This window comes from Lepidochelys kempii, chromosome 1 (genome assembly GCF_965140265.1).
Source record: "Lepidochelys kempii isolate rLepKem1 chromosome 1, rLepKem1.hap2, whole genome shotgun sequence".
Lineage (NCBI taxonomy): Eukaryota > Metazoa > Chordata > Testudines > Cheloniidae > Lepidochelys > Lepidochelys kempii.
The window spans coordinates 211,306,454-211,333,720 of NC_133256.1; the positions used below are offsets into that span (position 1 = coordinate 211,306,454).

The 27,267-nt window shown below is 43.1% G+C and overlaps 1 protein-coding gene across 5 annotated transcripts in view; it reads left to right on the top strand.

The window, feature by feature from the left end:
* The first annotated feature begins 901 nt into the window (after positions 1–901).
* Positions 902–27,267, top strand: part of LOC140898599 (transient receptor potential cation channel subfamily V member 6-like) — a 46,987-nt gene continuing 20,621 nt past the window's right edge. The window contains exons 1-8 of one of the 5 annotated variants that reach the window (XM_073312640.1): positions 902–988; positions 1,271–1,582; positions 17,437–17,534; positions 18,365–18,487; positions 19,668–19,808; positions 20,318–20,416; positions 20,665–20,840; positions 23,796–23,942. In XM_073312640.1, the coding sequence (XP_073168741.1) occupies positions 1,455–1,582; positions 17,437–17,534; positions 18,365–18,487; positions 19,668–19,808; positions 20,318–20,416; positions 20,665–20,840; positions 23,796–23,942 (912 nt within the window). In that variant the 5' untranslated portion in view covers positions 902–988; positions 1,271–1,454. Of the gene's footprint in view, positions 1,583–17,436; positions 17,535–18,364; positions 18,488–19,667; positions 19,809–20,317; positions 20,417–20,664; positions 20,841–23,795; positions 23,943–27,267 lie in introns of all 5 variants that reach the window. The other 4 variants (XM_073312630.1, XM_073312649.1, XM_073312659.1 and 1 more) reach the window with 4 other exon arrangements.

Here is a 27,267-nt window from a genome sequence, read left to right on the forward strand (position 1 = left end):
GTCATCTGAAACTTTATCAGTAATGATTTTATGTTTTATTCCAGGTCAGTTCAGTTTGACACTTACACTTACACTGCAGGATTCAGAGAATCCTAGGAGTTAGAGATCAGAAAGACCTGTTAGGTCTCCTGCATCAGCCTCTGCAGATTAATCTTTATTCCTCCTTCCCCTGGTTATTTTGGTGCTTTACTCACCTTTCTTCCCCAAAGCCCTCCCTTCAGATTTCTGTTCCTAACTGCTGATTCTGCTTAATGTCCAATGCCAAGTCCTTCAGACTTCACTCAGACAAAATCCCTACTGACTTCAATGGGAATGTAGCCTGAGTAAAGACTAAAGGCCTAATCCTGCTCCCATTGAATCATGACAAAACTCCCATTCTCTTTGTGAATCAGGGCCTTGTTGCAGGGTTTGGCCCATAGTTTCTTTGCTCTCAGGTAATATCCCCTACTGTCTTTGCTCTGACAATGTGGCTCCTGCTTATCAATACCCCAAGCCCATGGAGTCACTTTGTGCTTCTTTCCATCAATGAAAGAATAGTACAGACAAATGGTAAATTTCACTCTCCTTCCAAATACATTGTACTGACAAAACAAGGTAGAGCAAGAAAGTAAGAGAGAATGCAAGGGAAAAAAGGAAGAGGAAAGGGAGGAGGGGAAGTCTTTCTATACAAATATCTTTAAACTCTTCTGCCACCTCCTAAAAGATTTGGAGATTGGAAATTATTTTGTATGCGTGCACGCGGGGGTGTGTGTGTGAGAGAGAGAGGTGGGGATGGGGCAGGCCGGCCAGCTCCTTAAACACAAGCTGTGTCTCTGATGTGATTTGTGGAGAGGAGAGTTGGGAGGTGTGGCCTCCTTTGTACTGTGCCTCGGTGCCTTCCCAGCAGATAGTATCTTTCATGACACACTCTCATATGCTCACAGAGCTAGATGCTGCTCTGCCTGATCTGCTCAGTCCTCTGTCTATGATCAGATGCACCTTCCCACAGGTAGCCGGGGTGGATAAGGAAGAAACTTCTCTAAATCCTAGACCTTAGAAATGGAAAATACATGTTAGGAGCTGAAGCCTTAGATATTCCTCAGCAGCTGGGCAGGGTCAGAGCACCTGAAGCATAGGATCCCAAGTGGCTGTCTCCAAAACAGACACACTTTTGGGGCGGGTTATTTTGGGGATCAACTCGCTGCTCTGTCTGTTTTGTTTCATTCTGATGGTCGGCGTGGCTCAGGATGGCCTGCTAGCCAGAGGTGGTTACATTTTTCTTTTTGAACAGATACATCTGAGCTAGCTGTGCACAGGAGATTCCGGGAAGAGTTAATAAACAGTGCGGAGAGGAGAGGCAGCCCAGGGCCATTCAGTAAGACTGCCTTAAATCTTTCTGGGTGAGGGTTGCTGGCTTCTGCTTTGGTATAGAAGGCTGCTCCAGCTGAAGAAAAGGAGGAGAAAGGGAAAAGACAATGGGGTTGCCCCTGCCTGGGAATAGCAAACCTTTCATCCAGCTCTGGAACAGGCTCAGACACAAGTTACAGGGCAAAAAATCCTGGGCTCGGCGTCTGGATGAAATCCACCTGCTACAGCAGAAAAGGTACAGTGTCGCTCAGACTTCTTGCTTTCCCTCCTCTGCATGCTGCTTTCTCTGTTAAAGCTTGTGTGTCTCTGCCCAGGCTGTAGATAAACTCAGCAAGTGCTTGCAGCACTTGTCGATCGGCCTTTCTTTCAGACTTTTTTAAGGAGGAATATCTCTGGAGTTCAGATTGTATCTCTGCTCATCTGTGAAATGAATTTAGTGGGTCTCAGTTTCATCCCCACGAATTCATTGTGTAAACCTACTGCATGACTGGGCACAATATGTAGTTTCTGCTCAAGAGGGATGCAGCGCTAGAATAGCAGGGTGTGTGTTAGGATAGAGAGGCATTGGCAGAACTGGGTGAAGTTCCCAGGACTGGAATAGCCAGGGCGAGCACTGTAGGGCAGTATTGAAGGGAATCGGGACAACTGATTGTAGTTCCCAAGGCTGGAACAACAGGGGGCTGCAGGATAGGTGTGGGGTCCACTGACGCATTTGTGTGGGGAGCCCAGGTAGAGATTAGCAGTTGCGTTGCTGGAGGTCAATATTGAGTTGTATGTTGAAGAACTGTATGTGGGGAAACACATAGCATATGTCTTCATTATGCCTGCCTGTGACTCGCAGTATCTGCTCCTTGCTTTCACAAGTACTGATTTCACTCCCTTAAAAATATACCGGTTATGCTCTCTGTCCAGCTGCCGCTCATTCAGAAAGGTCATGTCAATATGAAAGCGTTTTTGTGCAAAACATCTGATGAAGCATCAGCAGGAAATTCATGTACTTGCTAATTATGTGTTTGTAAGTGCTGCCATAACGGCTTGCTTTGAAAAAATGAGGGCTTGTTTCAGAGGAATTGCTTCCTACCTCCCTGAAACCCTTTGCCTTTCTTTTCTCCCTGAGCACAACGGGTCCGAACCCTGCACAGCCACTTGCACCAAGTGGGTATAAAATGCTACTGGATCAGACTGATGTTTTGCACCCACTTGGCACAGGCATAGGTGACTACCCAAGGTGCAGAGCAGCAATGGGCTTAATCTTCCTCTCCAGGGGAAGTTATAGGTGCTCAGAGCTTCTGTCTGTATGAAGTATATTGCCCATCACCTTAATAAGTGTTGGATCAAGCTCTTTGCTGCTGACATTGCTGCTTGTTGTGTGAAGTGTACACTGTGCACGCTCCGTTTGTGGTCCTGTGGAATCTTTGTATAACAGACCTTTGCAGAGGTGACAGTCTTTAGCCTGATGTGTTGCACACCGTTCACTTAGAGATCTCTAAGATCTTCAGAGAGCTTGTTTTTCATATATGCTTATGAAAGCCCTCTTCAGCTTATCCCTTCCAAATGCACACACTTGATAGTTGGGGGGGGATGTGGACATTCCTTCCTTTCCAATACCCCTTCATACAGTTTATGCCACTTTGGAAGCAATATAAGCAACACTGGCATGAAGTCCCCACAGGGAGTTATACCATAGAATCATTGAATATCAGGGTTGGAAGGGACCTCAGGAGGTCATCTAGTCCAACCCCCTGCTCAAAGCAGGAACAATCCCCAATTTTTGCCCAAGATCCCTAAATGACCCCCTCAAGGATTGAACTCACAACCCTGGGTTTAGCAGGCCAATGCTCAAACCACTGAGCTATCCCTCAGCATAACTATGGAATAGCTATAGTAGATGCAGTATGTTTATAACACTAGAGTTCTGCCAGTCACTTTCCCCATGGAGAGAAGCCCTGAGTCTTATCTTTAAACCTTTATTCTCTCCCATTATTGTTTATTATTTTATTATTATTTGTATTAAAATAGCAAGACCCCACTGTGCTGAGCACTGTACAATCAGAGAACCAAAAGATGGCCCTTAGAGCTTAATCTTCTCGCTTCTGAATAAGGTGCCACTGAATTTGATCAAGCCTTTAATACAAAATATTACAGAGAGGTAATATTACAGAAGAGAGAGAAAATGCTTTTAAAGGTAGAAAAGTTTTAAGTCATACTAGCCTGTGGAAATTCTCTCTCAGAAATAGGGACAATATATAAACCTACCCAGTCCTTTCAATAACAGCTCTGTCCAGTGCATTTCTATTACCTTTTTCTCTCCAAATAGATCTAACTCCTTCCTTTGGGGAGAGGGAGGGAATGTTTTACAAGGAGCTGGAGGCTGCTTCGTGGATTTCAGTTTTGTAATCCATGTATAGGCAGAAACAGAAGGGAAACTTCTACTTTGGTGTCTTACTCATTGAACTGTTCCTAGAAATCCTTCACTTCTCCAAGTTTTTGGGAAAAAAACTAGTGTAAGCCAGTGAGGCTTGCACCACATTTGGGTCATTTTGTTTTTGCAGTCTTAGTGGACCATTCTTGATTAACTTGTTCTACTACTACTATAGAAAACACATACTGGATACACAATAATATTTCTCCTTTTCCTTTCAAAACTCCAGACTATCCCATTATAATCAGTGCTGAAACTAGTGCAGAATTTGGCTCTATTTGTCTGTCTAGTCCACAAGCCTATCTAGGATAGCAGCTGATTTTATAATTTGCCTTGTTGTGTAATATTTGTATGATGGGACAATAACAGAATTTCTTCCTGAACTCTTCCAGTTGACAAAGCAGAGGGATTGATAGCTATTTCCCCATGTTTATTTCCCTCCCCCTGCTCCCACTGTTCCTCAGACGTTCTTGTCAACTACTGGAAATGGCCCACCTTGATTATCACTACAAAAGGTTTTCTTCCCCCCCTCCCCTCCCCCACTCTCCGGCTGGTAATAGCTCATCTTAAGTGATCACTCCCCTTACAGTGTGTATGATAACACCCATTGTTTCATGTTCTCTGTGTATATAAATCTCCCCACTGTATTTTCCACTGAATGCATCCGATGAAGTAGCTCATGAAAGCTTATGCTCACATAAATTTGTTCGTCTCTAAGGTGCCACAAGTACTCCTTTTCTTTCTCCTTACAGTGTGTATGATAACACCCATTGTTTCATGTTCTCTGTGTATATAAATCTCCCCACTGTATTTTCCACTGAATGCATCTGATGAAATGAGCTGTAGCTCACGAAAGCTTATGCTCAAATAAATTTGTTCGTCTCTAAGGTGCCACAAGTACTCCTTTTCTTTCTCCTTACAGTGTGTATGATAACACCCATTGTTTCATGTTCTCTGTGTATATAAATCTCCCCACTGTATTTTCCACTGAATGCATCCGATGAAGTGAGCGGTAGCTCATGAAAGCTTATGCTCACATAAATTTGTTAGTCTCTAAGGTGCCACATGTACTCCTTTTCTTATAGCAGTAGTAATTTCTCATGTGTGTCCATCCTTCTTTGAATCTTATTGTGCTATTTCCACAGCTTAATCTTGCATTATATAACAGTTCCCATAGGAGTATCAGAGTGTAGCAAACATGACAGCATTTCACACTGAGAAAGAAGGGTCTTTGAGTTCACTTTTCCTCTCCCCTACCATTCCTTTATTGCTAAGCAGCATTTCCTCCCCTGAACAGCATGCAACTGGGCATGGGATACTGGGAACTTGGCAGCTCTCATCCATGTGTCTGCTTTGTGAGGTTATCTGTGTAATTGAACTCTGAAATTTGCACAGGATTTAGGTGTATTAGCTTATAAAAAGCCAGTATAAAGGAGATGTGCAAGAATGCAGCAATTACCAGCCCATCACCTTAACTTTTCTACCTTGGGGTAGGAATAGCTCAGTGTTTTGAACATTGGTCTGCTAAACCTAGGGTTTTGAGTTCAATCCTTGAGGGGGGCATTTAGGGATCTGGGGCAAAAATTGGGGATTGGTCCTGCTTTGAGCAGGGGGTTGGACTAGATGACCTCCTGAGGTCCCTTCCAACCGTGATATTCTACGATCACGTTAAGTATTATGGAGGGGGGTCAATTTGGGTTTATGCCGAGAAAGTTAATAATGGATGCAGTGTTTGCATCCCGAATAGTGCAAGAGGCGGACAGGGAGAAATGCATGGAGCTGCGTTGAGTGTTTGTGGATTTAGAGAAGGCTTATGACAGAGTTCCTAGAAAATTGTTCTGATGGTGCCTGTATGTACTGGTCAGAGTGCTGGCCAATGAGGAAGAGAGAAAAACAACTACTTCACACTCCCAAAATGACAATGCTCAGGTGGACACCGGACAAGACGAGAGCTGATAGTCTATGCAACAAAACAGTATGAGCCATAATGCAGATAGGCCCCATCATGGAAAAGCTGAGGGAGTATCAATAGAGATGATTGGGTCTGTGAAACAATGAAATCTGAGATATGTTGGCCAGATAGTACAAGAACCAGTAGTCATGGGACAAAGACCATGAGGAAGACCTAGAAAAAGGTGGTTTGAGAAGCTGAATGATGACGTGAAGAAGGTTGGTGTCAGTTTGGAAGAAGCACTTGACAAGAATGTTTGGAGATTAAGAACAAAAGTCTCCAATCCCAACTGATGGGACATGGTAAAGGCGAAAAAGGAGAACTGATAAAAAGTAACATTTAGCCTGGGATTTTAGTGAGCTAGGAACTAAAAATAATTCATATTAAAATAATACCTATTTTACCTCATGAGACATTGTGAGGCTTAATTAATTTATGTGTGTGAAAAGACTTTGAGATCATCAGTTAAAAAGCACACTAGAAATTAAAGGTATAATTATAATTACATGTAAATGGCATGGGGTGTTATAAAGATTCTATTGCCATGAGTTTGGGATAACCTGCATAACTTGCAGAGAGATATGCAGGTCATTCTGAAGTAGTCGCAATATGAGGTTTATATCCCTCTACATCATCACGTATCTTGGTAATGTACATATTTGCCTTAGTTTACTGGGGAGGGTGGTTGTGTGACTCTTTAGTCTCAGGTAATTCAAAGGGGGTGGCAATCTAAGGGGAATCACACACCTACAGGAACTTGGTACAATATCCCAAGAATAGCAGCAGTATTTATTTAATCTTAGCTGGCTTTCTCCAGGATAAGTAATAAATTTATACAAAATCTCTGGAATCTGATTATAGAAACTACACCATAAGAGAATTCCACCGAACACACCCAAAAATTCCAATACATAAAACTTGGGTATACAGTGCAGACTAGGAGTTAGAGCAAGCAGGTGACTGGGAACCAGGATAACTGGGTTTTCTTTCCATTTCTTCCACTGACTCACTACATGACTTTGGCTGGGAAAATCATTTCACCTCTGCACACTTCCCATTTGCCCCATCTGTGCCATAGGAACAGTAATGCCTATTGTACCTCATGAAATATTGTAAGGCTTAATTAATTAACGTGTGTAAAAAGACTTTGAGATCATCTGTTACAAGGCACAAAAGGAATTAAAGGCATTATTATAATTACATGTAAAGAGCATGGGGCGTTATAAAGATTCTGTTGCCATGAGTTTTGGGACAACCTACCTAACTTGCGGAGAGCTATGCAGGTCATTCTGAAGTAGTGCCAATACAAAGTTTACATCAACATATCTTGCTAATGCCACATATTTGCCTTGCTTTATTGGAGGGGGGAAGGGGGAAGGGGGAGAGAGAATTGTATGACTCTTGAGTCTCATCCATGCAGTTTTTTTTCCATTTGAAGTACTTTAATTACTGTGTACTCAGTGTCATAGCTGTATGAAATAAACTCAGCTTTATGCCATGAGGTTGGATGGCTCAGGATTCGTGAAGGCATACACAGAGCCTTTTGCCTCTAGATCGGTGGATCCAATCTGCCCTGTGCTGCTGGCAACAATGATAATAGCATTTTTCATCTGTAGTTCTCAATGCCATTTACAAAGGAAGTTGGTAATGTTTTAGAGAGTGAGAAACTGAGGCACATGACTGGCCTAAGGTCACCAACAAAGCCAGGAACGGAACCCAGGTTTCTTGAGTACCACTCCAGTGCTCTAGCCGCTAGTCAACAGTGTCTGAAAGTTAGTATCAGCCCTTAGCATTTCATTGGCCTAAGCGAAATGATCAGCGACTTAAGGCCTACATGTGCCATGGAGCTACAGCTACATGCTTGCCCCCTTGAGCTTCATTCCCCTGAAGTCAGTCACAGTGTTTGCAGAACACAAACAAATGGCCTGTCACTCCACCTACAGGCTGTGGGATAGGCACCTCTCTTCTTACGTCTCCTGTGTCTGCACCCCAATGAAAACAGTAGGCCAAGATTTTCAGAAGTAGTAAATAAGTGACCTGATTTTCAAAGGTGCTGTGCAAGCAGCCCTCGCTGAAGTGAGTGGGAGTTGTTGTGTGTTCTACACCTGTGAACATCAGTCCTCTCTCTCTTTTTTTTTAATCTAAATAAATATGGATTTAGGAGTTTAGCTCTATGCAGCCAAATTTTTAAAATCTTGGCCTTCATGTTTTCTCTGGGAAAGGTGTGGAAGTGCTTCTCCATTACAAGCAGCTGTCAGGGGAGTGGGCCTGTTCTAGGCCTGGCTGGTAAGGTTAATGAAGACCTGCAAGGAAGGGTCTTGTGATTCAGGACTAGCTGGTTCTTACTGAGGGGGTTAAGATTTGTGTTGCAGGATGGGAGATAAGTTTCAGAGAACAATTTAAACTTGCTATTGTCTTGGTGGATGTACAAATGATGAATTGCTGGCGCAGTTCTAGTCTCTTAGTACACACCTTAGGTCCCCTAGTGGAGGAGTCCTGGGATGTGGTTCCTGACTGGATACTATCCCCCAGGAGGAGTTTCTGTTTGCAAGCCAGGTAAGTAGTTTAACCTTTGAAGGGGGGACGCCTGGGTTTGCAACTTCTTGTCTGTAAGTATCTGTAATTAGTAACTCAGAAACACAATGAGTTTTATTTAATCTGAGTTTTATTGCTACACGTTGTTTTCACATATTCATGCTGATAGGCACCTTAGAAATACCTAACATACTTATTGTAACAAACCTGAGGCCACCTAAGACTTCACATTTGTCACTGAGCTGGAACACTATGGCTTTTTGGTGCTTAGAAGTAACATCAGGGATAAAACATGGATTCTTGGCCTCCTGCCCAAAAGCACAAGCCCCAACACTTCAGAATGGGGTCTGACATGCAGTTGGCAGTTCTCCATGTCTCTCTCTCTCTCTCTCTCTCACACACACACACATACAGTTCCCAGTCTCTCTCTCTCTCACACACACAGTTCCCAGTCTCTCTCTCTCTCTCTCTCACACACACACACACACAGTTCCCAGTCTCTCTCTCTCTCTCTCTCTCTCTCACACACACACACACACACACAGTTCCCAGTCTCTCTCTCTCTCACACACACAGTTCCCAGTCTCTCTCTCTCTCTCTCTCACACACACACACACACAGTTCCCAGTCTCTCTCTCTCTCTCTCTCACACACACACACACACACAGTTCCCAGTCTCTCTCTCTCTCTCTCTCTCTCACACACACACACACACAGTTCCCAGTCTCTCTCTCTCTCTCTCTCTCTCTCACACACACACACACACAGTTCCCAGTCTCTCTCTCTCTCTCTCTCACACACACACACACACACAGTTCCCAGTCTCTCTCTCTCTCTCTCTCTCTCTCTCTCACACACACACACACACACAGTTCCCAGTCTCTCTCTCTCTCACACACACAGTTCCCAGTCTCTCTCTCTCTCTCTCTCTCTCTCTCACACACACACACACACAGTTCCCAGTCTCTCTCTCTCTCTCTCTCTCTCTCACACACACACACACACACACAGTTCCCAGTCTCTCTCTCTCTCTCTCTCACACACACACACACACACAGTTCCCAGTCTCTCTCTCTCTCTCTCTCTCTCTCTCTCTCTCTCTCACACACACACAGTTCCCAGTCTCTCTCTCTCTCTCTCTCTCACACACACACACACACACAGTTCCCAGTCTCTCTCTCTCTCTCTCTCTCTCTCTCTCACACACACAGTTCCCAGTCTCTCTCTCTCTCTCTCTCTCACACACACACACACACACAGTTCCCAGTCTCTCTCTCTCTCACACACACAGTTCCCAGTCTCTCTCTCTCTCTCTCTCTCTCTCTCACACACACACACACACAGTTCCCAGTCTCTCTCTCTCTCTCTCTCTCACACACACACACACACACAGTTCCCAGTCTCTCTCTCTCTCTCTCTCTCACACACACACACACACAGTTCCCAGTCTCTCTCTCTCTCTCTCTCTCTCTCTCTCACACACACAGTTCCCAGTCTCTCTCTCTCTCTCTCTCTCACACACACACACACACACAGTTCCCAGTCTCTCTCTCTCTCTCTCTCTCACACACACACACACACACACACAGTTCCCAGTCTCTCTCTCTCTCTCTCTCTCACACACACACACACAGTTCCCAGTCTCTCTCTCTCTCTCTCTCACACACACACACAGTTCCCAGTCTCTCTCTCTCTCTCTCTCACACACACACACAGTTCCCAGTCTCTCTCTCTCTCTCACACACACACTCTCACACAGTTCCCAGTCTTTTTCCTGGAAGCCCTTGTTCCAAAGTATTGAAGTTTCGGTTCCCCATCCCTTAGTCCCATCTCTCCATACCCCAAATGGTTACCCATTCATTTTCTCTCCTTTTCATTCCGTTCTTTCCCTTCTTATCTTGGCTTTCTAATTGAAAAGTAGTTTTGCTCCTTTTCATATTTTTTGCCTTTCTCATCATTCTATAACTCACCTGAAGGCTACATGCTGCTGGACGAGAGGAGGAGGGACTCTGGTGGTAGCAGGGAGGAGGGGGAGGGATGTCTGTGGGTGATTCCATAGTGCTGAGCTGCTTCTGTTCTCATGGCTGTGCTGGGGACCATAGGTACAGAGGAGTGAAGCTTGGGCCAGTGGGCTACTTCTGAATATGCGTGTTAACCCTGTTTATGTTAGAGCTGTGAGGTGGTATTACATGCTACCACAGGACCAGGGAGTAAAGGTTGGTAGGTTTCAAGATTCTGTCTGAGGCTTTATCTGCAGCTTTCAGAGGTACAGCAGGAGTTTGGGGTGGATCCAACATCAGGGATCTCTCTCTGCCCTTGCTGCTCCTCTTTTCAGATTTCACCCTTTGGACTAGTCTCATGTCCTTGTGGTGAGCCCAGTCTCAGATGTAAAACCCTGACTACACACTAGATCGTTTGTTTCATTTCAATCAATACACTGGCTTTGCAAATATAAATTCTTTATTTAAAAAAAAAAAACCATAAAGCCAAATTCCCCTGGGGTAAATTGCATTGAATTCTATGGGGTTATCTTAGGGATGGTTTGGGCCCATATCCTTTCCCTCCTTACCCTGTCAGCCAGGGTTCAGCTTGCAGACTCTTTAAAGAACTGGCTAAGAAGCTGTCAGTACAGAGGGAAGCCACCCCTTCTTGCGCTTTAGCAGAAGATGTTTGTGAAATCCCATGTTTGGAACCATTTCTATTAGGAGGATACAGTGACTCTCCCAGTCAGTAGTTGACCCACATGCTCCCATCCTCACTGTTTCCTGTTGGGTTTTCCCCTGCTCCTTACTTTACCCCCATCCAGCTGATGAAAAACAAAGTGTGACTTCTGCAACATATTACTGAGTCATTTACTAATAATTATATCTAATAAATGCTGCACAGCTTTGATACACAGGACATAGGCTCAAGGAGTAACTGCAAACAGCCACATTCCTTCCCTTGCTACAAAGAATCCAGTTTAAGTTTCAAGATCTTCCTCATTGCCCACTACACTGTGGTGTGGTGGGGTTGTGCTTCCTTATAGCTTATGGGACAGTCCCAATCCAGTCTTATAAAGGGGTGTTCACTAATTAAAGACAAGTCTCTGCAGCTCCCAGGAGGCACCCTCAACTTCCTTGGCTTTTCCAAACCTCTGGAGACTGGGCAAGCAGGCTAGAAATCCTGGGCGGGATCTTTGTGAAATTCCCTCTTCTTGCCACTGGTCAGACCAGAAATACGCAGAAACAGCCTTCCTGTCTTCCAGTCATGTAAAGTGGAGCCAGAGGAGGCAGCTCAGTGAAACAGGGAGTAAAAATTAGTTGACATTTAAAATATTCCAGAAAGAATTAATATTTTCAACTGGCCCAAGATTTTGTGACTTTTTTTGGTTTGTTTCTCCCATTATCTGAACTGGTTCACCCCTTTCCTGATATTTACACACTTGGAACACTGCTGTAGCTTATAAAAGTCTGGTTCATAGTTATAATTATATGGTTTGGATGACTGCCAATTTCCCCTGTTAGGTGCCAGAAAATTAAATGAGGATGCATGTGGAGCAAGTATGTAGGTTGAGGTAGTATAATTCAGTGGTTACAGCAGGGAATTAGGAGTCAAGGTTCCTAGGTTCTAGTCCTGGCTGAGCCACTGATTTTCCTGTGGGTAAGTCCACATTTTGAAAAGTGGCCACTGATCTGGGTGCCCAACTCAAGACCCCTAAAATTAGAGGGTATTTTTGAAAAAAATTGGCCTAATCTCTATAAAATGAGGATAATAATTAATATTTTTCTGAGAAGAGACTGCTGAGCTTCAGTTCATTTGCAAATTTGACACTATCAGCTCAGGGTTAAACAAAGACTGTGAATGGCCGGCCAACTACAAAAGCAGTTTCTCCTCCCTTGATGTTCACACCTCAACTGCTAGAAGAGGGCCTCATCCTCCCTGACTGAACTAACCTCTTTATCCCTAGCCTGATTCTTGCTTGGATATTTATACCTGCCTCTGGAAATTTCCACTCCATGCATCTGAAGAAGTGGGTATTCACTCATGAAAGCTCATGCTCCAATACATCTGTTAGTCTATAAGGAGCCGCAGGACTCTTTGCCGCTAATACTTGGCTGTCTCTCAGAGGCTTCATTAGTAGTTTGCAAGGGGCATACAGATCCTTGTATGAAAGGTGCTACAAAAGCTTATCTGCATCCATGCCCTCCCAGAACAGTCTGTTGCCCAATCCTCCCTTCTCCTGCAGTTCATTCTAACAGCAGAGGGCTACCCAGTAAAGCATCAACATGTTAATTATAGCATTGTTAGTATTGTCCAAATGTCTTCTTAGCATGTCCTGGTTTTTGGGGACTTTTCCAGGAGCATAGGATCTTCCTGGGCCAAAATCCTGACAGCACAGTACTACATCTTGCAACCTTGCTTCACTTGTCCTGAAGGTTATGTTCCTGGAGTGTGATTTCCTCCCACCTTGTCTGGTCCTAGCCATAATGTCATTAAGTCCACCTGCTTTAAGCAACAACATACAAGTAGGCTAAACAGAGCATTCCTGTAACCGAATATGTGCTAGGGCAGTGGTTCTCAAACTTTTGTACTGGTGACCCCCTTCACACAGCAAGCTTCTGAGTGCGACCCCCCACTTATAAATTAAAAACACCTTTTTATATATTTAACACCATTATAAATGCTGGAGGCAAAGTGCAGTTTGGAATGGAGGCTGACAGCTCTCGACCCCCCCATGTAATAACCTCACGACCCCCCGAGGAGTCCTGACCCCCAGTTTGAGAACCCCTGTGCTAGGGGTCAGAAAGACACTTACAAGATCACACTTTAACCGCTCCCTGGCTTATTCAGGATTGTTCCCTATAGTCTGTTCTCCAGGGCTTTGTTCAACCTTGTTTTCTATAACTCAGGCAATGAGGCTCATACTGCTTCCTCAGTGACAGGAAATATTTCCTGATATTCAGTAGGAAACACACCCCTTTGTTCACTTTCACCACTTTATTCCAAGTCCTATCTGTACTCAATTCCTCCCCTCCCTGCTGTTTGCAGCCATCAAATATGCATAGGTAGTTACATCCCCCCACACACCTTTCTTAGTTGTGACTTAATCAGACTATTTTTTCCACTTATTCTTCTAATGTTTCCTGATTTTTCTTTCTTCTCTGAATTCCCTCCAGTTTGTCGACATCCTTCTGGCACAGAGATACTCAAAATTCAATGTCACATTCTAGGTGTGACTAGATGAGAGAATGAAAAAGTGGATTTCAAAAGAGCTTTTAGTTTCAGGGCTCTAAGGTAGTGCTAGCAACAGAGAGACTGAAATAAAAAATTTCATCAAGAAAAGAAATCTGATTTTTATACTTTACAATGTCTCCAACTTAAAACATTAGTTTCCTTGCAAGTTCCCTGGTAATGGTGTGGTGTGGTGTGGATTTGCATGTCAGTTCTCCATTCAATGGATTGCTGTTGAGAGACCCTGGCTGTGTGCTACTTCTCATCTCTGGGACTGCCCATTCTAATAATCAGAGTGGGTTGCAAGGTGATTTTTGTGAATAAACAAGGCTACTTCCTTCCATTATGATTATGTGACTGACCATGGGTGTATTGGTGAATATGTTCTTGAGTCCCAAATGTTTTAAAAATGTTAGAATCCAGAAATTCATCCCACAAAGTGCATAGTTCATTATCAGCTATTTCTTATATATTTAAAATGGTTTGGTCATCCCATAAGGGAGTGGAAATGATACCATAAGACTTAACAGTATGTAGCTCATTGGCCAGTTTGTAATGCCCTGCCATGGGCCATAGGAGCGATAGAACTACTTAAACTAAAGGAGAAGTGTTGCTAGATGCTAACATTAGTAGTTGGTTATCTTCTGTGGACTACCTACTAGAGGCTCCTCATGAATAGTGAAGAGTTGAAGAGAACTGTATGTAAACACTGCATAGGCTGAAATTTGTTCCCATAAACCACTGATTCGCAGAAACCAGGACTGGGTATTGTATGATTCACAAACAGAAAAGGGGTAAACTCATTGGATAATGTGTTCGGACAAATTCCACCAGTTCTATTAACAATGCAAAGCACCTTTTGTTTTGTGCAGCACCTTTCATACAAACAGAGCCCTGAACCCACAGAAACCATAGAGCTAAATAGTAAACCATGAGTAAGAGACTTGGGAGGTAACTTTAGAATTGTCCCAAACTTTATGATTTTGATTTACAGGGGTTTGTGCCTTCTTGCTTTCATTTTGAATTTCAGGCTACAAGGATCTCCACCAACAGTGACTAGATTATGAGAAGAGACAAAGAAGCACCAGTGCCGTATAAGAGACAAAAGAGGCTGGATTCTGCTCTCACATCAGCATGACTCTGGAGTAACTCCAGTCATTAGTGGCACTTACTCTCACTAGTACACCAGTGTAAATGAGATACAAGATGGCCTAAGGCCTCTTTTAGGTAAAACGGAATAAGTGTAATGAATGTATTACATGAGTGTAGAGATCAGACAAAGTTACAGAGTTTGGATCCAGACTCAGATTTAAACTGGAATTTACCCAACGGGAATTTCATTATCAATGTTGCCAGATCTCACAATGTCATCATGAGTTTAGTGATACTTGGTCTTTTGTCTTAAAGCTTCAGCTCTTGGAGTCAAGTGACTCTGACAAACTCAGATTTCTTTTTTATTTTTTTTATTTTTTAAGTAAGTTTCTAGGCCTTGTGGTAGAGGAAATAAAAATACATGTTCTGAGTGCACCTCAAAGGCTCAGAAACTGGGAGGCAAAAAAAAAAGGAATCCAAAATTAGCCTTTAAAAAAATCATGATTTTCTGGATGTCTGATGAATGAATTTTGAACACTTGGGGTTTGACAATACTAATTTCTTGTTTGGGCCTGCTATATGGAGGCATGACCATTTCAATTCTCATCCAAACTTCATTACAGTGTGAAGGGTTTGGGTATGGTTATTTTTTTTTAGACCCAGGAGACATCTGACAATGTAATAATTTGGTATGATGGGGAACCTTCAGTCCCATCTAGTGAAAAGTTAAATTTAAAACTCTGCATGTGGGGTGGGGTGGAGAAGCAAGCCTGCAAAGGGCTTGGGAAGTGACTGGGTGAGGGGAGACCAGCTCCTTCTAGTCCTCTGTATGCATTTGTATTTCTCTGTGTGTGCTTCTTTCATTCATTATCCAGAAAACTGTGATCATTAACCCTTCAGTCTCAGGGTTCCTTAATCCCCCTGGGAAACCGGATACTTCTTCCTTACAAATGGGCCTAAGCTCTAGCCTGTCTCTATCACAAGGTAAACGTCTTCCTTCCCCCTCCTCCAGAGACTGAAGCCCACATAGTAGGGTTAAAGGTAACACTCCTGTTGACTATCCTTGACCCCTTTCTACTGAGATTCCCAAGGCTGGATAGAGCCAGCCACTTCTTATACTCAGGTTGGAGGGACACAGGCAGACTTCAAGGGGTGGCCTATGGAATTTCCCCAGCCCTCTGTGGAGGTGGAGGGGCTGCACTATGACTCATTCCTCACACTGAGAGTCTGTGCATCAACTCCAATCAGGGCAACCGTTCTACCTTGGGAAGAATGCTGGCCTGGCAGCCATCCATGCTTGGGTCTGGTGGGGCTTTCAGTTACTACTGGCTGACTCACTGAGCATATTTCCCCTTTTGCTTGTTTCTCAGAATTTTTCTTACCATGTTTGCTAATTATTGAATGTAGGTGTTGCCATAAGACCTAAGACCATTGGTCCATCTAAGCCAGCATCCCACCTCCGGCTGTACTGGGTCAGATTGATGGTCCTCCTCGTGTTGAATCAACAGTGAGCTACTGTATGTGAAAACAGCAATAGCAGTTGGCAGACTGGGCCTGCAGCATCCCCCCACCAGTTCAAATATCATGAGCCAGGCACCCAAAAATCCTGAGACCAGATTAAAAATTATGAGATTTTTAAAAATAATACATTTGGGGTTCTTTTTCTTTGCCGCCTGGCTTTTGAACCTTTAGGGGACACTTGGGTCATGCTTTAAACTCTTTCCTGCAACCATGAGGGCTAGAAACTTGCTGCTTTAAAATTGAATGCTGAGAATTTCACATCATTATGTGGGGCTAGAAGAAAAGAACCAAATATTGCAAGACTGGTGGGCGTTGACGGCCCTCTCTTGGCAAGGCTCTGTGGAGTTCAGGAGATTGATCTCATCATGGGACCCTGCCATAGGTGAAACCCAGGGCACTGTGTGGATGCAAGTTCTTAGTCAACCCAAACAAATCTGCTGAAATAATCAAGACCCTGGGGTGTGGGTAAAACCAGCCAAGGACATGCTTCTCCTAGAGTTATTTCACTTTGTCTGGAGCTTGTTTGATGGCACATGCTTTACCGGCTCAGTTTCCCGTAGCTGGCATCAAACCAGGCTGCACAATTTCAGTGATCCATAACTTCCATAATTCCCTTCAGCAACAGGGGAAAGATTGTTCGTTTTAAGATTTGGGTCTTTAGCTTCCACACAGCATGAGATTACCGTTTAGCTCTTAGTCCATTCATTGTGCCTCTGGAGCTTTGGGGTGTTGACGAGGGGATTTTTCTTTTTATCTCCTTTTCCTTCCTACCCATCATGGTGACAATTTAGGTTTCCAAGTGAAGACACACCATTTGTATAGGGATCCCTGAAATAAGGGGATGTAGTTGCTGGCTTTTGTGCTCCCAAGCTACCTGGACTACTGATAGCACAGGTCTCTAATGACTGGCAATGCAGTCTCTGAGCCTCTTTCACTGACACACTTTCAAACAAAGAAACTATCTGTTTTAAATGTGGGTAACAATCTAGAAATTGAAACAGTTTGGGAGTCACTTATTCCAAAGCATAACTGACTCTTTCTCATCTCTTTCCCTTTGCTGCCACCATGTGGTCTCATGTCAGTGCAGTAAGAATTGATGATTTCCCGGTTCTTGTTATTCTTTTATTGAGCTCTGTTTCTCTATCGCAGTGTTGTTGTTTTTCTTTTTGTACAGGGGAGGAAATTCAAAGAGTAGCACCAGTGCATAACAAGCACTTACCTATCAGAGAAGGTGCTAAGCTTGAGGGTTGCTACTGGCTCCAGAAAGCCATGTTGATCTTGAAGAATTAAATTCTAGGTCAGAGAGAAGTGGGTGAAATTGTGGTTTTTAACATTTGTTTTTTCTTGGTTGCAGAATCTGGGAATCTCCACTTCTCCAGGCTGCCAAGGAGAACAATCTCCGGGCCATCAAGAAACTGATCTCTGATGGCACCTGCGATGTCTATCAAAGAGGTAAATTGTCCCTTACTTTCCTGCTCCCTACCCATGACAGACATCCAGGCCCTACCAGTGTGAGTCTGTGGTTATTTGTCCTGAGTTTCTTCATTCTTCCTTGGGAAACCAAGACACTACTGCAGTGTTTGTGCACACCACTACCTTCCCGTGCGTGGTATCAGAACTGCCTGACTGTATATCCTTAGCCCTTTTACTGCTAACAGCTGAAGGAGAGTGTTTAAGGCCTGGGCTTTTGGAGCAGGAGGAAAGGAGGAATCCAATGGCCTAAGTACTGCCTCAAAGTAAAATTCCTAGTTCAGTCCCAATTATTCTATCAAAGAACTATTCAGCTCGTACTGTGAAACTTAGAGGTGGAAAAGACCTATTGGGTAATAGTTTGTCTAGGCCTCTCTTCTCCCTTGCCCTACCCAGCCTACTGTAGGACTGTTCTCTGCAATAAATATCTCCACCCATCACCTTTGAGAAACTCTCTTCCACACTGGCATATTATTGTATTACAGTAGTGCCTAGAGGCCACAACTGAAATCAGAGGCCCATTGTGTTAGTCACTGCACCAACACAGTAAGAAGTAATCCTTGCCCCAAAGAACTTACAAGACAAGAAGGACAAAGGATGGGATGGGAAACAGAAGCATGGAAAGGGAAAGTCAAGGTCACACAGCAGGCCAGTGGCAGTCAGAAATAGAACCCAGGTTTCCTGAGTCACTCTATTTGCTAGACTTCACTTCCACTCAGAAAGCTCCCACCATTAATATGAAATCTGTGCTCAGCTTTGTCTTATACATATGAATGACTAGATGACTTGTATGCTTCTCCCACTCTCTCCAGGCGCAGTGGGAGAAACAGCTCTTCATGTGGCTGCCTTGTATGATAATATGGAGGCTGCTCAGGCTCTGATGGAGGCAGCTCCAGAACTCATTAATGAGAGGATGACATCGGAGCTATATGAAGGTACCATCACCAAGACATGAGACTGAACTGGGATCCCTCTGGAGGGTCAGGAAATAAATATTACCCAGTGAGGACAGTGGGTTAGAGATCTCCTGTTTTGCTGTATTGCTAAACTATAGCATTGTGAAACAAGTCCTCAAATGTCTCCTGTTTGCTTGGTGTAACCTGGGGTTGAACTCTGCATAGGAACAAAAAGAAAAGGAGTACTTGTGGCACCTTAGAGACTAACCAGTTTATTTGAGCATAAGCTTTCGTGAGGTGAGCTGTAGCTCATGAAAGCTAATGCTCAAATAAATTGGTTAGTCTCTAAGGTGCCACAAGTACTCCTTTTCTTTTTGCGAATACAGACTAACACGGCTGTTATTCTGAAACCTGCATAGGAACAGTCACACAGATACACAAAGGACAGGCTCTGGTCCCTGTTGGATCAGCTGGCTGTGCAATGGAATGTGGAAAATGATTATCATGCTATTTATACTATATTAGATTTTTGATGTTCAGTTATCTGGTCCTCAGTGATCCCAGGGTTAACTCCTCCCTCCCCTTGCACAACTACTCAGGGAAAGGGCTCTAAAGCATCAAGAGCTAGGCAGATAGTGAGGGTAAGCATATACAGCTGAAATTTTTTTAAAGATTTAAATGGTGCTAAATGGCCAGATTCAAAAATAGGGAAGGAAAATGGAGCCAGGTCTGAAAGAATAAGTGCAATTGCAGAAACAGGAATGCCAAGCTAGGATTCAAAACAACAATGTTCCTCTCCAAAATACTTTTTTTTAAAAAAGAGGGTTTTTTACCCCAATCTCCATCTTGAGAACTGAAGCTGGTGTCCCTGTCTAGTCACAGCTTAACCTGCTATTCATTCCCCGTGAGAAAAAACAGGGTCTTCATCTGAGTATTTGGGCTCTCAGTTCACTTGCCAGATGAGCCTGGCACCTCTCTGCCTCATGGAAAGCCATCGTTCAAGCTGCCCAAGTGTTTCTTCTGTCTCCACTAGGAAAACATCTCAAATGTGCAGCCTGCGCATCTTCTTGGCAAGTGGCAGAACTCTTTCTGGCACAAGCCTATTAAACTTCACAATGTACACACAATAAACCTGGGCGCAGATCACTGATTTCTGCTTTAATGGCTGGAGGTGGATTTCCCAGAGGATGTGTTTTATTTGGGTGCACGTGTGTTGCAGGGCAGACAGCTCTCCATATCGCTGCAGTGAATCAGAACATTAATCTGGTGAAGGCTTTGCTCAAGAAGGGGGCCAATGTCTCCAGCCCACGGGCCACTGGACTTTTCTTCAGGCGCAGTGCCCATAACCTTATCTACTTTGGTACGTCCTGCCTGCAGCTCCCAGGACAGACTGGGTTTCTTTTCCTTCTCTCTTACTAGAGGATTGGGTGATGGAGGGAGTGTGGGGAAGGCTTGCAGTGATGCTGCCCATGCTATACCCACTCTAGATAAATACAGGGCTCTGATCTCCAGGGCTGTCAGTTACACAGTTTTTACCAGGCACGCCAATTCATTTTAAACACAGATCATCCTAGCAGCATAGCAGCAATTCTCTCACCTGTCAACTAGCTAAATGGTGTCCTTTCTAAAAGCCTAGGTCTCCCCTAGCTGTGACCCATCCTGTCATATTGATGGGGGGGGGGGATGTGTTTCACTCAGTAGTATGACTTTTTTGAGGGGTGGAATTTATTGAACTTCTGGGTAACTCTCTTCCCTTCCCAAGCTCAGACTGATCAGCATGCATAGATTCCCATACATGTCTCCATCTGGCTTGTGTGCTTATTTCCTTGTGGTCTGGGTTGTATTTTCCCTCTGTCGCTTCCTCTTCAGGGGAGCATGTTCTATCATTTGCTGCCTGCGTGGGGAGTGAGGAGATCGTCCGGTTGCTCATTGAAAATGGAGCTGACATCAGAGCACAAGACTCTCTGGGTAAGAGTTCTTCATGGGCCAAGTGACTTGTGTATGGCCAAGTTCTGCCACTTTTACACACACTGAGCAGTTACTTTACTCCACGTGCAGTCTCTGGTATGGAGGGTGCTAGGGAAATGTAAGAAGATGTTAATGTTATCAATCAATGATATGCTCCTTAGTTTTGTTAATCAAGAATTCTTTTTAATGCACATCAGCTGTTCGAGTCTGTATCATGTCTCATGGTCCCTGCATTGCTTCCTCCATAGGCAACACTGTTCTCCACATCCTCGTATTCCAGCCCAACAAGACTTTTGCCTGCCAAATGTACAACCTGCTTCTCTCCTATGACAAGAGCGATGGGAGTCTGGGAACCCTGGACTCAATTCCAAACAGTGAGGGGCTCACTCCGTTCAAACTGGCTGGAGTGGAAGGCAACACTGTGGTAAGTTCATTCACAGCACAGTTAGCTCTTCACAGAAGAAGGCTTTCAGAAATGGGTAGCTCAGGTGTTCTGTGTCTAAGGCGACTGGCATCCAGGTAGCCTATTAATTGTGTAGAAAAGGAATATCAAGTCTTGTCTTTCTTCCTTTGCTGTGGATCTTCACGGACATGGAGGACCAGGGAACTTCTCTCCATTACCTAGCCTTCATTACTCTCGATGCCATACATTTAGCATTTCTCCAGTCAGCCACAATCTTCCAAGAAAAACAGTGTAGACAAGAACTGAATTTCTAATATAAAAACTAGGGCTTTCAAGCGATTAAAAAAATTAGCACTGTTAAACCATAATAGAATACCATTTATTTAAATATTTTTGGATGTTTTCTTCATTTTTAAATATATTGACTTCAATTATAACACAGAATACAAAGTGTACAGTGCTCACTTGATATTATTATTTTTATTACAAATATTTGCACTGTAAAAAAAGAAATAATATTTTTCAATTCAGTTAATACAAGTACTGTATTGCAATCTCTTTTATCTTGAATGTTCAACTTACAAATGTAGAATTATATGTACAAAAAAACCTGCATTCAAAAATAAAACAATGTGAAACTTTAGAGCCTAGAAACCCACCCAGTCTTACTTCAGCCAATAGCTCAAACAAACAAGTTTGGTTATAATTTGCAGGAGATAATGCTGCCCACTTCTTCTTTAAAATGTCACCTGAAAGTGAGAACAGGCATTTACATGGCACTGTTGTAGCTGGCGTCGCAAGATATTTATGTGCCAGATGTGCTAAAGATTCATATGTCCCTTCATGCTTTGACCACCATTCCAGAGGACATGCATCCATGCTGATGATGGGTTCTGCTCAATAATGATCCAAAGCAGAGTGGAACAACACATGCTCATTTTCGCCATCTGAGTCAGCAGAAGCTTTATTTTCTTTTTTGGTGGTTCGAGTTCTGTAGTTTCTGCATCTGAGTGTTGCTCTTTAAAGACTTCTGAAAGTATGTTCCATACCTAGTCCCTCTCAGATTTGGGAAGGCACTTCAGATTCTTGAACCTTGGGTCGAGTGCTGTAGCTATCTTTAGAAATCTCACCTTCTTTGCATTTTGTCAAATCTGCTGTGAAAGTGTTCTTAAAATGAACATATGCTGGGTCAGGAGCCGAGACTGCTATAACATGAAATATATGGCAGAATGTGGGTAAAACAGAGCAGGAGTCATACAATTCTCCCCCAGGGAGTACAGTCACAAATTTAATTAACACATTATTTTTTTAATGAGCATCATCTGCATGGAAGCATGTCTTCTGGAAAGGTGGCCAAAGCATGAAGGGGCATACGAATGTTTAGCATATCTGGCATGTAAATACCTTGCAAAGTCAGCTACAAAAGTGCCATGCGAACACCTGTTCTCACTTTCAGGTGACATTGTAAATAAGAAGAAAGCAGCATTATCTCCTGTAAATGTAAACAATCTTGTTTGTCTTAGCGATTGGCTGAACAAAAAGTAGGCCTGAGTGGACTTGTTGTCTCTAAAGTTTTACATTGTTTTGTTTTTGAGTGCAGTTATGTAACAAAAAAAAAATCTATATTTGTAAGTTACACTTTCATGATAAAGAGATTGCACTACAGTACTTGTATGAAGTGAATTGAAGAATACTATTTTTTTTGTTTCTCATTTTTCCAGTGCAAATATTTGTAATAAAAATAATAATATAAAGTGAGCACTGTACATTATTCTGTGTTGTTATAGAAATCAATATATTTGAAAACGTAGAAAAACATCCAAAATATTGAATAAATTTCAATTAGTATTCTATTGTTTAACAGTGCAATTAATCACAATTAATTTTTTAAATCATGATTATTATTTTTTGGTTAATCGCATGAGTTAACTGTGATTAATTGACAGCCCGAATAAAAACAAAATGGTGGGAAATCATCCAAACTTTCCCCTAAACAAACACACACAAAAATGTCAGGACTCTTTTTATGTACCAATATAGGACAAGAACACTTCCCCCCCTTACCAGGTTGCCTTTAAAACAGAGTAAAGGGAATTTTTTTTGCGACCAGCATGTAATTAAGCTGTGGAATCCATGGCCACAAGATGGCATTCAGTCAGATATCTTAGTAAATTTCAAACAGGTAAGGCCAGTTTGGATGAAATTCAGATCTAGATCTCAATTTGGTGATACAGGCTCAGTGCTAGATTAGACACGTACACAAAGGAGAATTGAGAATCAGGTCCTCAGCTCAAGTTGATGGAGCTAAGCTAATTTACACCAGCTGGCTAGGCTGATCCTTCTACCGCAAGGCATGAATTGATCATCAGCTGGGGATCAAGAAGAAATTCCTCCCCTCCCGCCATAATATTGCATTTCTAGATGCTTGAAAATACACAGATATAAATATTGGGGCTTAATGCCTCTCTCCAGAGTATTTGTTATTGGCCACCACTGTAGGCAAGGTATTAGGCTTAGTGTTCATTGATGTCTTCCAGAATAGCAGCCCCCTGTGTCGCCCTAGATAGATCTGTGTGAAATATTTGTGACAAAAGGTGAAACTGCTCGAACTTGTGGGGGAGACGGGATAATTTTTAAAAAACGCTTTCTTACAAATGAGCTCGTTTCATCCCTGAAATTGCCTTTTTTGTGATTTTATTTTTGCTTGAAGGTGCTAAAAATGACACCTGAGCTAGAGGAGGCTTCAGCACTTTGTGTGCGGCAGATGGTTGGATGTAGAGTTTGTTAATGCAGCAGCAGCCATTTTGTCAATGGCACAGAAAAGCAAACCTTTGCAAGATATGAAAACTGCAAAAAGACCCAGTGCCAAATTTTAATGCAGAACTTGTTTTACCCAGTTTGGCATATGCGTACTGTAAATTGCATGAATTCCTGGGCATTGACTGATTCCGCACCATCCATTTCCTTACTCCTCAGATGTTTCAGCACCTCATGCAGAAGCGAAAGCACACTCTGTGGACTTTTGGCCCTGTGACTTCTGTCCTCTATGACCTCACGGAAATTGACTCCTGGGGTGAAGACCAGTCCTTCCTGGAGCTTGTTGTCTCAACCAAGAAGAGAGAGGTACACTGTGGTGTGTGTGTGTGTGTGTGTCAGATTCTCTGTACAGAAAATGTTTGTTATGTAAAGAGAAATCCAAATGGACACTGAAAGTTCCAGCTGTGAGGCTATTCCATATAGCCCACAAGACCTGGCACTTCTTGCCCATTTGAGACAGGGAACAAGTGAAATGCAGCAAACCCTTTGTGACACAGCAAATATGATTCTACACAGCAGTTACACCATAGACTTGCAGTCTGAGAGGCTGGTTTAAAGAATGTTGCCTTAGGCTCTGTGCCATGTTCAATACGCCCAAGGATGCTAAAGCTACAGGAGGCGATGTCGCTAATTCAGCAGAAGGTGCTCTGTGATTCTGTAGTATCACAGACATAAATAAGATGTATTCTGTGCAGCTGTAATACTCCTTGCCTATATCATGGGGGTGTTGTGAGCTTTTCCTTAACAGTTATCAAGGTGCTTTGAGATCCTGGGCTGGAAGGTGCTTTAGAAATGCAAAGTTTGATTATTATGTCCCTCATTAACTAATATTCCGAATTATCTTCTGAAACAAAAATGGATAAAACCCATCCAGGTTTGATGTTGGGGAAAAAAAAGATACCCTCCAACAACAGGTTTCCTTACAGAGAAAACGCAAACATCTTCAAGGTTCAGTTAGTGTCCTAAAGCATTAATTGTAATGACATCAACAAGCAATGAGCTAGACCTCCTAATATATGGAAAATATCAATAGATACTGAAATTATAAGAAGGGGAAACAAATCCAGCACATTGTTAGTTATGTTATTTAATTTCCATACAGCAGAAGTCTAGAAACACTTATGAAATAGATAGTCCTAGATCAAAAATGAATGATGCCTCTTCCAGCTACGAGAAACCGTGGGAAAATATGCTGATGTCACTATGTTTTTTTCCCTATATTCAGCATCCCTTAAATCCCTGAATGAGTTGGTATCTGTGAGCATTGAGAGGACAGTATACGTTATGAAACAGATCTATAAAAAGTACCTGAGAGCCAGTCCAGGAGACTAATTCCAACATTTAAAATAAATTCTGATGACTCCCTTTCTTCCAAAGACATGCATACATTTGCAGATCCACAATTCTTGATGCCATGAGCTAAATAATGTCCAGAAAGCCATTTTCCCAAATAGAGGAAAACATGATGGGCTCATACTATGTAATAACTCTTTCTCAAACACTGAAAATTACATTTGTTGTCAGACTAGCCCTTCCTTTTCTATCCCATACATATATGGATCATACTGTTAAAGCACTATTTCCCATTCAAACCCTTCTGTAACTTACACACCCACTTTTGCTCTGCTGTAACTCCATTATTATAAGTTATTTGCACTGCAGTAGTATCTCGAGGCTCTAACTGAGATCAAGGCCCTATTATGCTAGGCACTGTACAAATACATGCCAAGAGATAATCCTTGTCCTTTTACAGTTTAAAAGGACAAGAATGGGAGAAATGTTTATGTCTGGGAGCTGAATCACAGAGAGATTACCGGTAAAATTAAAAAAAAACACTTAAATCCCATTTGAAAATGGGCCTTAGGCTCTTAAATCACTTAGGTGCTTTTGACAGTTTTCCACTCAGTGCAGTGCCCAAGGTCGCAGAGGAAGTCAGGAGCAGAACCTGCATTGACACTCAGTTCAGTGGGATTTAGGCATCAGTTGAGTTACTTTTGGTTTACACTGATGTGAGAGGAGAATCAGGCCCTGGGCAAGGGATGGGGGGGGGGGGGGTCAGAAGAAGCTAAATCTCCTCATTTTAGGCTCCCTTATATTCATTTGGGTTCAGCTCCATACTAGGCTCACAGAATCCTCACCTCTGCTACCATAACTGGACTAGTTCAATATCAGTGATACACTGCCACCATTTTAGGCAACTAGAGGATTTTAAGCTTATTATAGATTGTTTTCAAGACAAAAGCCTGTATTCAGGTGAATATTTGTAATTTGTGTACAAAACAGAAAATATTGTATGTACTGTGGCTACACTGCTGTTTATACTCGCGCTAACCTGATGAGAGCTAGTGTATACGCAAACAAGGAAATCGCACCCCTAGCTCAGACGCAGGCTTAAAGTTTGTGCCCTTTGATCTACCTCTCTTTCAAAGTTGAGTAGATCACAGCGCACTAAGCAACTTTTAATGCATGGTACAGGGACAGGGTCCATATACCCAGTTAGTGCGCTGTAGATTTACAGCCCAGCTTCCCACGCACTTAACTCATCATCTAGACAAGCCCTTAGACTCACACCTACTTACCAGCATGTAACTTAGCTATGCACACCCCATGCACAGCACCCACCACGTCTAAGGGAGTCTAAGCTGGAATGATGTAAGCGCTTGGAAGAGGAGTGTAGCAAGAGAAACAAAAATAGGGTATTCTAAGAATCATAGAATCATAGAATATCAGGGTTGGAAGGGACCTCAGGAGGTCATCTAGTCCAACCCCCTGCTCAAAAGCAGGACCAATCCCCAATTAAATCATCCCAGCCAGGGCTTTGTCAAGCCTGACCTTAAAAACTTCTAAGGAAGGAGATTCCACCACCTCCCTAGGCAACGCATTCCAGTGTTTCACCACCCTCCTAGTGAAAAAGTTTTTCCTAATATCCAACCTAAACCTCCCCCACTACAACTTGAGACCATTACTCCTTGTCCTGTCCTCTTCTACCACTGAGAATAGTCTAGAGCCATCCTCTCTGGAACCACCTCTCAGGTAGTTGAAAGCAGCTATCAAATCCCCCCTCATTCTTCTGTTCTGCAGACTAAACAATCCCAGTTCCCTCAGCCTCTCCTCATAAGTCATGTGTTCCAGACCCCTAATCATTTTTGTTGCCCTTCGCTGGACTCTTTCCAGTTTATCCACATCCTTCTTGTAGTGCGGGGCCCAAAACTGGACACAGTACTCCAGATGAGGCCTCACCAATGTCAAATAGAGAGGGACGATCATGTCCCTCGATCTGCTCGCTATGCCCCTACTTATACATCCCAAAATGCCATTGGCCTTCTTGGCAACAAGGGCACACTGCTGACTCATATCCAGCTTCTCGTCCACTGTAACCCCTAGGTCCTTTTCTGCAGAACTGCTGCCTAGCCATTCGGTCCCTAGTCTGTAGCTGTGCATTAGGTTCTTCCGTCCTAAGTGCAGGACCCTGCACTTATCCTTATTGAACCTCATCAGATTTCTTTTGGCCCAATCCTCCAATTTGTCTAGGTCCCTCTGTATCCTATCCCTGCCCTCCAGCGTATCTACCACTCCTCCCAGTTTAGTATCATCCGCAAATTTGCTGAGAGTGCAATCCACACCATCCTCC